The sequence below is a fragment of the Grus americana genome, chromosome 1 (genome assembly GCF_028858705.1).
Source record: "Grus americana isolate bGruAme1 chromosome 1, bGruAme1.mat, whole genome shotgun sequence".
Classification (NCBI taxonomy): domain Eukaryota; kingdom Metazoa; phylum Chordata; class Aves; order Gruiformes; family Gruidae; genus Grus; species Grus americana.
The window spans coordinates 93403974-93417126 of record NC_072852.1 but is presented as its reverse complement, the minus strand read 5'-3'; the positions used below and the strand labels follow the sequence as shown (position 1 = coordinate 93417126).

General features: G+C 41.2%; 1 protein-coding gene across 5 annotated transcripts; it reads left to right on the top strand.

Moving 5' to 3' along the window:
* The first annotated feature begins 103 nt into the window (after positions 1–103).
* SLC35A5 (solute carrier family 35 member A5) lies at positions 104–12369 on the top strand. 5 transcript variants are annotated; one of them, XM_054814791.1, is made up of 7 exons: positions 104–611; positions 1468–1620; positions 2449–2547; positions 4206–4339; positions 7433–7500; positions 9352–10147; positions 11301–12369. In XM_054814791.1, the coding sequence occupies exons 2-7, from the start codon at positions 1491–1493 to the stop codon at positions 11367–11369; spliced, it is 1296 nt and encodes a 431-aa protein (XP_054670766.1). In that variant the 5' UTR covers positions 104–611; positions 1468–1490; the 3' UTR covers positions 11370–12369. The 5 variants fall into 5 exon arrangements, with proteins under 5 accessions (XP_054670766.1, XP_054670776.1, XP_054670757.1 ...); XM_054814801.1 differs by having other exon boundaries at positions 104–695; XM_054814782.1 differs by having other exon boundaries at positions 110–625.
* The last annotated feature ends 784 nt before the right edge of the window (positions 12370–13153 follow it).

The following is a 13153-nucleotide window of genomic DNA, read 5'->3' as shown; positions in this document are numbered from 1 at the left end:
GGAAGTCGCTGGCTCTTCGCGCGCATGTGCACTTCGCAGTCCATGGAAGGGGCGGTGGCGGCGGCGGCTCACGTGGCTGAGGGGAGGAGCGCCGGCGAGAACTGGGGTGGAGCCCCGTTCCCTGAAGTCACGTGGCCGGAGCGGTGGGGAGGGGCGGGGCAGTTGTCAAAGAGAATGAGGGAGCGCGCGCCCTCACAGGGAGGCGGTGTGGGGAAGGGAAGCCAGGGGGCGCGCGCGCTGCTAGGCGGGAGGGCGGGCAACGCCCCGCCAGGTGAGGCCTGCGGGGGTGGGAGCCGGAGCCGGGCAGCGCCCCCGGTTGCGGTGCGGCGGGGTAGCGGGGAGCTTTGCGTGAGGCGCTGAGGTGCCGGTCGTGCTCCCGTGGCTCTGGCGGGAGGTAGGGAAGCCTGGTGATGGGCGCTGGGGGCGTGCAGCGGAGGTGAGGGGGAGCGCGGTGCCGCGACCTCCCGGGAGCCCGTTTGGTCGGTGTGCTTGGCCGTAGTATCTGAGCGCTGGCCGCTGCCGCCTCGGAGCCCGGTTCACCCCGCCCAGCCCCGGTCCCGTTCCTGGCTGCGGCCGCGCGTCGACCTGAGGCAGCGACGTGGCAGACAGCGGTGAGCGAAGCCAGGCGAGTATTCCTTCAGCGCGGGAGAGCGTTCGGCGGCGCTTACCGGCCGTGCTTTCGCCACCGCTGCGAGGTGGGTGTTCGCCCCGTGTCTCCCCGGCGCCTGCGGAGCCGGCACTCGGGGCCTGGTTTGAAGCCGCTCTCCCTGCCGCCCTGGGCCCGTTCAGGGTGCTGCGCTCCGGGCCGGCCCCGCCGCGGTGAAACGGCGCGAGCCGCGGCGGCCGTTAACGGACATCCTGCCCGCAGCCGGCCCTTTCCGCTGCCGGCACAGGGGCCGGTGCTGGCCGGCTGCTAGCCAGGTTTTCAGATCTGGGGCCCCGTTAACGTGTCGGCCGGGTAACGGCAGCGCTGGAGACGGAGAACACGGGTCCAGCTCAGGCTCTGCCTCCAGCAATCCGTATTCCTCCCCTGCCTACTGGGCACAAGCTGGTGCTGCGTAAGTGCCAGGTCATCTCTGTGATGTTGCTCTCGCTCCACAGCTGTAGAACTCTTCCTTACTGGAATTATGAACGAGAACACTTAAAAATATTAAAGAAAAATAAGCATGTTAATTTATTTCTTTTAGTTAATCAGTATTCCATAGATGTGCTCTTCTGACAAACTGGCCTCTTTGTGCCACCTTCCAACTCAGTGTGAATACGTTGCTTATCCCCCTTTGCTAGTTCTCGTAACATATCCTCTCTTTATCTTTTTTTAAATAAAAAGATAACTGTAGAATGAGATCATGGCTTACGATGTAAAACATCTTTGTATAAGATAACACAGAGCAGTAAAATACATTTCACCTGGTTTAACCAGCTTCTGGAAGTACTACTTATAGTGTATTTTCATCTTGTCATCCAAAGGGCGTTGACAGCAAGACAGCAGAATGGAGACCAAGTGCTGTAGTCGATTTGTGTTTTGCTCCAAGACAACCACCTATACCTTTCTGCTTGGTGGAGTATTTATTGCATTGGGCTCAAGTCGGATCCTCCTGATGAAGTATTCTGCCAATGAAGGTGCTGTTGGGCAATAAACATAATGTATCTCAAATAAGAAAGAGTTGATGTTTGGGGTAAAATGGATACTCAAAAACCTAGTTCTTCACCTGCAGAGTTCTTAGCATAAATATTCTATTACATAAATAGTGACATGTATTTCTGTACTAGAAAATTTCTATATAGTCACTGGTCTAACATAAAGTGATAACCTGTATTGCAAAGTGTACAATCCACGTGGAGGTTCACCCATAAAAGATGAGGCAGTGATTTATTTTATAGGTAACTTTCAAAGGTTAAATTGTTGTGTAAGCACTATCAATAGTACATGTCTTGACTGAAATATTTGTCACACAACAGACTTAGGAGAAAAGTGGTATCATAGTGGGCATGCTATAACTGGCCAGTGTTACTGCTTTTCCATTCACCCAGCATTAGCAGAATATGCTAACAAAGGAAAGATACAGTACTAGAAGAAGGTTGTGTCATCCTGGAAGCTGGGTTGTTTTTTTTTTTTATGAAGGGAAAAAAAGAGCATATTACTGTTTGGGGAAAACATTCCCATTTTTACATTTTTTTTAAAACAGTGATGTTATTGAATTTTTCCAAAAAGTTCTGCTGTAAACTGGGACAAAATGAGGAAAGATTTCAGCCCAGAAAAGAGTCTTCAGGAAGTTGTATATCATAAAAATTGAACTATTTATAATGAAAGTGCTGACATAGGCTTTTGCATTTATGGACAGTGGCTAAAATTCTGATTGGAGGGGTTAAAATAGTTTCTTGGTCTAATTATGAACGCAGGAGACAGAATCTGATTGTTTATTCGCTATGATTTGCTGAATCCCACAGAAAACAAATACGATTACCTTCCTACAACAGTGAACATATGTTCTGAAGTAGTAAAACTGGTCCTGTGTGTGGTATTGGCATTATGGGTCAAGAAAAAAGGTAAGTACCTATGTTTAAAATAACTAAAATATGCTGACTTACTAAGATCTGCTTCAAATCCCTTTTTTTGGTTGTTTTTGTTTTGTTTTGTTTTTTAAATGATGCATTCACATGTAGTAGTACGGAGTAGGTCCTGCTAGAAGGTTCTCTGGAATTATGTCTTCCATGCAGAATTATAATTAAACTTTGCTTTTATAATTCCACTTTCTGCTATAAATTCACGTATTTTTGAGTTGTGTGTATGGTAGCTGAAATGGGGACAGGGAAGTTGAATTAGGAAGTGTAATGAAGGCATAGCCTAACATTTTCAGAATTTTAACATGGTATCATGCTAAGGTAATAGGAGCCACCTCACTGTAAAGTCATGACTGAACAGAAGCTTATAACTTGCAGCAATTTAAGGATCGGCTGTTATATTCTGTTGTTCTGACCACTTTTATTTAAAAGCACCACCACCTTCCACTGAAGGCATTTTGTGTGTGTGTGGTGGGATTTGAGTCAGAAGCAACATTTCAGTGTTATAATTCAAGGTAGCTTTGTTGGGAAGACAAATATTGGGGCTGCTGTTTGGGAAAGGCGGTGTCAGGCTTCACTAACTACTGGTTTTGCATTGCAGGCTATTTTTCTTTCTTGACTTTTCTGTCCTGATGTAAAAAAGAATGAGAGCTTAACTTCATAGTGTTTCAAAATGATAGAGAACAGACTCTAAATTGGAAGAGGGTGTCAGGCACTGGAGACTACTGTTAAATTGAAGTGCTAGATTTGTCCAGTTCTCCATGTAGCAGTCATGGCTGTATCAAGCTGATGAAATTTTGCCTCCACCATTTAGTACAGATATACCTAAGATAGGAAATATATACAGTCAGTGTTTGCCATCATTGGCTACTGCTGACCACATGTTTTCTGGTTTTCTTCTCCCTCTCCCCACCTTTTTTTTGTTTCTTGTTTTTTTACTCCAGATGTCTGAATTTTGCAGAAATAATGTGTCAGTGATTCAGAAGAGGATTAGATAACATTGTGTAGTCTTAAATCTGGGCTAACAAAGTACTTCTGTCACCAACTCTAGTTTAGAGTACCTAAGTAAATGTCATTCTTTGCGCCTTGTCCTTTATTTCTTCCTTCTTCCTACATGTTCTCTTTTTACCCACATCATGTGCTGTGTGCTACAGATGCTGAGTTCTGGTTTATTTTGTATTTTTGACATTATTGGCTGCCCTTTGGATGCTATGTGAACAGGTCTATTATTTGTGTCATTGTTTCAGTTCTAGATTGGATTTATAATCATCAGAAAATCACACCCAGTAATGATGTCACTATTGTGTGTGGACTTTTGGAGTGCTTTTTGGCCCTCAAAGAATGGTTGATAATTGAATTTTTGCTCCCAGTGGACAAATACTCTGATGGGGTTAAAAGATTCCTTGACATTTTCTCTGCTGAAGCAAGGAGGTGAATGTCCGTAGACACAGGCTTGCTGCTCTAGCTGTGTATTCTGCCCTGGATCTGTCCTCTGTGTTGCCAGAGGGCTGTGGTACCTTAGATTTTTCAGTCCAACAGTGTTCCTGAAAATGGAACGGTGGTACCTATTCTGTTACAAGGGATTGGGCTTTTGATAATAAAACTTTGATAATAAGTGTCTTACTGATTTCTTTTCTTTTCAGAGGGTTGTTTGGATCATCCCTTTGAATGTATTTCCTGGAAGAATTTTTGTAATTCCATGAAATGGTCAATTCCTGCCTTTCTTTACTTTTTGGATAACTTGATTGTCTTCTATGTATTGTCCTACCTCCAGCCAGTAAGTATACATATGCTGATTAAAGTATCTTTCAGTGTCTTAGTGGTAGGTAACATTGCCCTTAGACTATCTACAATTGTAACACTGGCAAGGCAAGATTTTCAGGTAAAAGAATGATCTCTTACTTGACCACCCAGACCTTCCCATTCTGTTGCCCACTGGCCAGCGTTGTACAGCTGTCAGTAGAGGACAGTTTGTGTGTATTTTCTTAATCCAAAGCGATTTAGAAATAGGCTGAATAGCTAAGTGCTAGATGGGTTTTTGATGCTTTCCCTCCTTTGGTTTCTTCAACTCTATTTCTCTCTCAGTGCATTTGCTCATCTTTCTAGTATTTGAGCTGCACTTTTCTATGTGACTTCTACCACTTTAGGTATGTGACTTCACATGATGACTTGTTTTGTTTCCTCACTGATTCCAAAGGAAAGTGAGTAAATGTAATCCTGCAAAGGAACTAAGTGTAACAGGAACTAAGGGGAGGAGGAAGAAAACTGTTTGACTCTTAATTTTTGCATTTGTTCATTAGTTCTGTTTAAGCACAAAATTTAATCGGCACTTTCTTCTAACTACATTCAACCTTCTGGATGAATCTGTATATGCTCAGGAAATAGTACAGTTTTTGTACTTTATTTTTGTGCTAGCATACTTTTTGGTCCAAAATGTATGTTTGAAGTTAGATGGGAACAGATGGTTAGCGCTTACTATAAAGTACTGTGGCTACCCATGTTTGACATTAAGAATAAGTATAAATGTTTCTGTTCCTTCTCTTTCAGAATTTCTCTTTAAAATACTGTCCTTTTAGGTGTACGTTTCTGTCAGGGACACACCAGAGTCTAGAATAGGACCTGGCTGGAAATATCTAATTAAAATCAAGAGTTGGATAATAACGTGCATGGGCGCTTGGTTATGTGGTTTGTTGTGTGTGGGTTTTTTGGTGTTGTGTTTTTGTTTTGGTTTTGTTGTTGGGGTTTTTTTTTAACTTTAGGAAGGAAATTCAGCTATAATGTTTGTAATAGCAAAGCCTGATGTTTAGAAGGTTATATAAACACTATTGCTTTCTTAACAATTTGATTTGGCTCAGTTAAGGTCATCTTGTGTAATACGCACAGCTTTTATATTTTACCCCGCCACCGCCCCCCACACACACACCCCCCTTGTCTCTCTCCCCTCAGAACATGTGCTCTAAGATTCCTCTTTTTGGCAACTCTTAGCATCTTACACCTTCTAACTGGATATATTTTATGAGGGTTAGCAGAATTTGTAACATTATCATGGTAAACAGGTATTAAAAGAGATGACTAAATATTTCTAAGATAGAATACCTTGACAGTGTACAAAACCATGAAAGTGAAAAGGTGGAGGCAAGATGCTTGAAAGAAAGTGGCCATACCTGACTGAACTTGGTTTTGTGTGACTTTAAAAACTAAGCAGGTTTGGAACTAAGTAGTACCTAGGTGAGCAGTTGCTTGAAGTACAGACTTGCTTTGGTGAGATTTTTTTTTTTTTTCCTTGAAGCTTCAGCTATAACTATGGATACTCTTTAATGGCTAACATTTCCTAGTGATAAGACTTTTTTTTTTTTTTTTAGAGACTTTGTTTGTGACATGTAAGTTAGTGGCACGGTGATCTTTGGTAAATTTTTTCTTTTTCCTTCTCATCTATGACTGAGATCCCTTGAGGCCTCAAAGAACAACGCAACTCAAAGTTAATTCCTTGTAACTATCCTGCTACAGACTTTGATCATATTATGTTACCAGAGATGTTGAATGGGGGGCTTTGACTGTAAAGCAAACCCAGAGAATACATGGAACACTTGTACATTTTGCATCAAGCCTCTTTTTTTCCCGGAGTGTTTTCTGCCAGATTCACTTCTTTATTCAATATTTTTCTCCTTCCACAGTGTTCACCTAACATGAATATTTATTGACTTGTGATCTTGCAAAGTGGAAGATTAAGCTGTGGTTTCTTAGGCAGATGTCTCACGTGTCAGTCTTCAGCTTACTTGAGACTCTGTGTTGCGCTGTTTCATGAGATTTATTATTCAGCAGACAGTATGTTGGAATAGAGTGGAACTAAGGTAACGGGAAAAGGGCATATGCTTTTCTTTTGGTAAATGAAAAAGGCTCCGCTGTTGCAGAATTGGGAATGTGGAAATGCAGATGAGAAAGTTGAAGATAAAATCCGTGTTTTGCACTTCTTGCTCCATATATGCTTTTGTGTGAATTAGCGGAAAGAGTTCAGATGCCTAGATTTTTATATGTGTACTGACTACACAGTGTCGTCCTGAATAACATACAATTTGGGAAACACTCCCCATCCCCCAAAGTGAACCTTTTTTCCCCACTGGTGCTGGTAGATTCTGATCTTTAATAGTAACTGCAGTGCCTTAAAAGAGCCTTTTTTTGGTCCAGTGTGCCAGTATAGAGTGTCTAATACAGAGAGCAAAAAGACAATCCTTGTCACAAGGAGTTTGCAGCTTGGGATCGTGGCCATGGATTAGGGCACTGTCATTATTATTCCCAAATTAGACAGAAGCTTTAGAGTTGTCTTCAGTTGTACTTTGAAATGGGTTGCAGTCTCAAAAATTCAAGCCAAGCACCTCCTTACCTTTGAGAAATGATACAGCAAGTGCACTTAACACACAAGGAGTATATTTTCTGCTGGTACCTTGTCCGAGTCTGGGATTTCATGAACACTGTAAGCTGGCACAGCCAGAAACAGCCTTGCCTTCCCCTATTCTTTTCTTATTTTCATTTTGGAGCAACTTCCTCCTTTGTGCTGACACAGGTGTTTTTGCAGCTGGCTGGCCAGCCGGCTGAGGAACTGATCTGACAGAAAACTAAACCGTTTTCTTTTTTGTTAAGTAAGTTTTCCACTGGATTGGTTTCCTCACATCTTTGTTGCAGTACAGCTTTCCCCACTACAGCGGAACTTAGGCTCTGTGGTTTGCTTGAGGTTTTGAAATGGGACTTGAATGTCATTTTAGGGGTGTGTTATTCTACCGCCTTGCAGAAAGGTGAGAACTTAAAGTTGGTGGGCTTTTGATGTCCACACTATGGCTGGAGTATAACTTTGTTCCTCTTCTTCTCTTTCTAGGCAATGGCTGTACTCTTCTCAAATTTTGTTATTATAACAACAGCTCTTCTGTTCAGGATAGTGCTAAAGTAAGTGTTATTTACTAAAGCAAATGAAATTTTATATCTTCCTAGACTTGACAAAGAAGTTGAGCTACATTCTTTCTTTTTGTCTGATGGGAACAGTAATTCTCTTTTCTTGTGGCTATACCAACTTGGAGAGATGGCTTTTTCTGTGTCTGAAGGTGTAGGAATTAATAGCTTATTAGGAGTCCTTATGTATCTGTACACATTTGGTCAACTGTAATAGATAACAACTGAAATCATGATTATACGGTTGTTGGATGCTTAGAATTAAGGTTTGGGTACTTTCATTTGTACATTAAATCTCATATTTCATGATTAGCAGTACTTCTGTCCAGTCTGTTGTAATTCTTAATTGAATGTAAATATAATCTAACAAGAGGAGATGAGATAGGTAAGAGTGAAAAATAGAGGTGTCTTCCATAATACTGTGCCAGCCCTGATGTGTTTCTGGTCAACTGCATAGTATGTTTTAAAAAGTAATTATATGTCCCCCCTTCATTATTCATGTGTGTCCTGGTTTCGGCTAAGGGATAAAGTTAAATTTTCTTACCAGCAGCTGGTGCAGTGCAGTGGTTTGGATTTAGGATGACAGTAATGTTGATAACACTGATGTTTGGGTTGGTGCTGGGCAATGTTTAAACTAAGTCAGGAGTTTTTCAGCTTCTCATACTGCCCTGCCAGCAAAGAGGCTGGGGGTGCACAAGAAGCTGGGAGGGGACACAGCCAGGACAGCTGACCCCAACGGGCCAAAGGGATATTCCATACCATATGATGTCATGCTCAGCATATAACTGGGGGGAGTTGGCTGGGGGGCGCCATGGCTCAGGAACTAGCTGAACATTGGTTCCAGGTGGTAAGCAAGTGTGCTGTGCATCACTTTTGTGTATTCTTATTATTATTCTCTTCCTTGTCTGTCCTATTAAGCTGTCTTTATCTCAACCCACAAGTTTTATCTTTTTCTTTTCGGTTCTTTTTCCCCCGGAAGGGGAGAAATTGAACAAACAGCTGTGTAGTTGTTTTAGCTCCCTGCTGGGTTAAACCACAACAATGTTACAAAAGCCAGACTCTCCATTCTACCTGTTCCACTTCGCCTGATTTGTGTTCTTTATGGTGTGATTTAGATTCAGAAAAGATTGTCAAGGAAATGGATATTAACTTCATATTCTACTAAAAAAGTCACTTATGTTGAATGTGGAGCAAAGATGCCTTTTTACAGGTGTTAATACACCAAAACAGTGTCTAATAGTCTGACTTGAAATGTTTTTTCTCACTCGTTTAGCTTTGTCTTTTGTGATGTCACAGTTTACTTAATCTTCCAAATTTCTGATTTTCCCCAAGTTAAATATGCTTTGCTTGAGTGAAAAAATAGTATAAATAGTTTTAACAGTCTTATAAATTACCTTCATAGATTTATGTGATTTACCATCATAAAATACTGAAAAGGGCACAAAATCATGGGGGAAAAGTGAAGTGTAGTGAATGTTTACCAAAGAAAGAGGGTAATTATTTGAATGTCTGATTTCTTTTTATCCATCAGACCTGTGTTCCCATGGAGACAACAGTTGCTTTTAAGTTGTCAGGCAGTCAGTATCTAGAACTAACATGATCTTGAAAGACTTTCCTTGAATATTCCATTTTGTATGTCTGTGACTACCAGGCTGGGCCCCCATTTGCCATAGAAAACCATGTTCTGTTTCAGCATTTTACTGTCAATTCTGAAAATTCTTTGCACCCATCTCTGTCTCCTTATCTGTGGCATGATGTCTTTTATGAGTTTTATAGAGCTTGTTCTCCTGTCATTTAATTTGTACCACTGTGTTTCTAAAGTTGGTGGCTTTTTTTGTCTACTCCTAGGCGAAAACTCTCTTGGGTACAATGGGCATCTCTGGTGATTTTATTCCTGTCCATCGTTGCCCTGACTCTAGGAACTGGAGGCCATCAGCAAAGCTTGGCTGCACACGGATTCCATCACAATATGTTTTTTAGTCCATCTAACCACTGCCTTCTTTATGCTGGACCAGAGGAAGCATGTGTGGCAAAGGGCAACTGCGTAGCACCAAGTTTCCTTCCCAGCTTCCAGTGGAATGTCACCAGTACCATGGCAGGAGCACTGAAACCTCTCCGCCTCAGCCTGGGCCATCTGCTTATTCTAGTGCAGTGTTTCATTTCTGCCCTGGCTAACATCTACAATGAAAAGATCTTGAAGGATGGGGATCAGCTTGCTGAGAGCATCTTCACACAGAACAGCAAACTCTATGCCTTTGGTGTGCTGTTCAATGGACTTATGCTGGGGCTGCGGGCTAAGGACCGGAGGCAGATAGGAAATTGTGGCTTCTTTTATGGACACAACATCTTCTCGGTGGCTCTCATATTTGTCACAGCTTTCCTGGGGCTGTCTGTAGCCTTCATCTTGAAGTTCCGAGACAATATGTTCCATGTTATGACTGCTCAGATCACCACTGTCATCATCACCAGTGTATCTTTTGTCATCTTTGACTTCAGGCCTTCTCTAGAGTTCTTTTTGGAAGCTCCTGTAGTGCTTCTCTCCATATTCATTTATAATGCCAGTAAACCAAGAGGCCTGGAATATGCCACTCTGCGTGAAAGGGGCAAACTCGTCAAAGGAGATGCGTGGGAGAGGTCAAGTGGGGTAAGGTGTTTCAGTACTTGTCTCCTCTGGTTTCTCTTTTTTGTTTCACCTCCATTTATGCTATGGAATGTTTGGAAGATTCATTTGGCATGTGACTGGACTCATGCCTCAACTGAAACACCAGAACTCTGCAGTGTTTCTTAAAATCTTTTAAATTGATTTGATATTGCTTTGTATGTTCCACTTCTTCAATTCATGAAGCCTAGATAAGCATTGCTTTCCTGCTGTGACTATAGACAGTCCCGTGAGCAACTTTAGCTTTGTACAAATCCTTTCTTGAAACTTTTATAACCAAAATATTTTACTGGCCCTGGCCATCCAGTAATTGGAATTGATGCCTGGGAAATAATTGTACTGAAGTACAACTGATAAATTGTGTAGCTGAGCCCACATCACAAAGAAGTTAATATATTTGAGGTTAAGATTCTTTCTACCTTAACAGTCAAAGATACCGGAAAACAAAAAGGTGGTGTTTAAATACAGAGTTTTAACACATTTTTTCCTTATGAAACATTTCCTCCAGGCCTGTTAGTGGTTTTTGTCCTAATTTGAATATTAATCTAGTTAGCTAGAACATGACAGGGAGGGCTTGCTCTTAGATATGTCATTCAGTTGAGCTGAGCAGTCAGGCTAGGGGGGAAGGGTTAAGGGTTTAGTCTGCATGTACAGATGTGTTCTCTAATACATGTTGCAGCCAGCAGAGAGTGCTGTCTTCATTTAATTCTAAGAAACGTTAAACTTGGAAGAGATTTTTTTCAGGAATTCCCCATGGTGCCTTTTTAGGTTGTTGTTTAACAAGCAGTAAACAAAAAGTCGTATATTTTTGGTATACCAGGCACTATCTACTTTAGCACTTACAATTGAGCAGCTGTGGTAAAAACAAATAGCACTATATGAGCAGGCTTCCTGATGGAATGGACTACAGGCTGTTTTAGGCTGTAAGTCACTAAAAAGTGTTAAAGATATAGGGGATATTTTTTATGAGCCTGTATATCCTAGAGCAAGATTATAACACACTGGTAAGAGATTTAAATTACAGGATCTTGATTTTGTGTAAGTGATGCCTACAAAATAAGCTTTACTTTTTTTTTTTTTAATTAATAACAAGATAACTTGTACTCAAATTGTTCTCTTCTGCTTCTGGTTCCTGTAGGATGGAGAAGAATTTGAGAGATTGAACAAACCAAGCAGTGACATCGATACAGATGAAGATTCCCTCTAGCATGAGGCTGGCTTAGAGGAGTGCTATTACTCATAGTGAGAGAATGTTAATGTTTTATTAACATAGAGAAGGGTCATTTTCCCCACTTGCAGACCATTTGAGACTATTTTAGGGCTGGATAAGGAAAACATTCAAGCCATATATATGGAGAGTTGTATTCCCTCTTCCTATCCATATAAATCAGCAGTTCAAAATGTGCTGAAAGAAACAGAATTTGTAACTGATGCAAACAAGAAGAGGCTTGGACCCTGGGCTCAGTGGTCTAGGTGACATGTGCTGCATTCTGGAAGGCAATCCTGGACTCTAACCACATGTCTTTCACTGCTTTGGTTGACTGTTCTGAGTCACTGCAACTTCCTATATGAATTCCTTGGTTAGCAAAGCAGAGATAAAATTGTTCTCCACCTTGCAGAAGTGATATGAGCATTGATTAATGTTTTTGCTGTATCTTCCAATGTACAAATGCTCCAATAAGTTTTCTTTTCAGGACTTAAGATGTTACTAATAACCTCATAAATAATGAGGCATATTGATTGTTTTATTGTATTTTGGCAATTCAGATTCACATATCCCTAACTGAGTAAACGAGTCCCTCTGAACCAACCTCATCAAACTTTCACTTGAGAATGTATAATAAATAATTTGGGTTAAGTATATGTTGATCCTTCAAACAGGCAGATCTCTAGAGTGTGATTTGAGTTCAAATGGTCTTAATTCTGTCTTCATTCCTGTTTTTTCATCAGTGCAACTTTGTACTGACTCCTGTGGAGTCCTTTTTTTCTGATTTTCTCTGATGTGACTGAGAGCAGAATAGATTTCACTGACTTCAGCCACTAGTTCTCCTCACATTTTCAGTGTGAGATTGTTGTGTGCCTGTCTCCCAGTTGTCTGGGGAAATGGAAATCTGGAATGCCTTTGTAGCAGACAGTAAATTTTACATGCAACTTATGTGGCCTAACTTTGCAAAACCTTGAATAAAACAAAAGTGTGTTATACAGTATGAATGCATCATAGGGTCTTTTTTGCGTTTAGAAAGGCTATGTGTAGAGGCTTAGTTTGCACTGAAGCCACTAACTGAAAACAAATATTATACAGCTACAGTGATTGCCCTTCAACATCTGGAGCACTGAGCAAGAGGGTGCGGGTGTTAGTATCATTTGGTGTTGCTCCACCCTGTCAGACTGATAAGGTCTTGCATTCATTTTGTAAAGAGAGAAATCATTCTGCAGAGTGCCAGGCATAGCGATCTCAGAATCCCAATTTTGAGTGAGATGAAAAATAGGTTCCAAATAATTCAAAGAATTTTAAAAGGAGGAGTGAAATAGGGACGCAGATAAGAGATTTGTGGTACATTTCTGAAGCCTCTTCTCTCAGAACAGTGGAAAAGATGTTGGTTTATAATTTCCTCCCTTCAAAAATGTGTCTTTCATAGTTGAAAGATATCGTCAAAAGAATTCTTAGGAAGATAAGCAATGAGTTCAGTGTCAAAGCCTCATACCACAGTGTATAGTAATCAGTTAGTGATGCATTTCTCTGTGGACTGAAGACAGTCCTGCCTTTGTTCCCCTCTGCCATCCTGTTTCCAGACTCTGTGTATAACAGCTTACTTAACACATACTGTATTGATGGCTCATTGCTATTTCAATTAATATACCTCCTGTCATTGATCCATCAAGAGGGGCAGCCTGTTTCCATATGTGGCTGATGACTGTCAAGTTATAAACTATGAATCTAAAATGATTATTTCTTTTTTTCTGGGAGTATTAACTTTTTTAGCATATATT

What these genes read in the sequence shown, in the direction of transcription:
- SLC35A5 (XM_054814791.1), top strand. Translation starts at nt 1,491, where the DNA reads ATGGAGACCAAGTGCTGTAGTCGATTTGTGTTTTGCTCCAAGACAACC. An exon ending in ATTATGGGTCAAGAAAAAAG is followed by an intron (nt 2,548 to 4,205) that starts GTAAGTACCTAT and finishes TTTTCTTTTCAG; the next exon opens with AGGGTTGTTTGGATCATCCC. An exon ending in CTGTTCAGGATAGTGCTAAA is followed by an intron (nt 7,501 to 9,351) that starts GTAAGTGTTATT and finishes GTCTACTCCTAG; the next exon opens with GCGAAAACTCTCTTGGGTAC.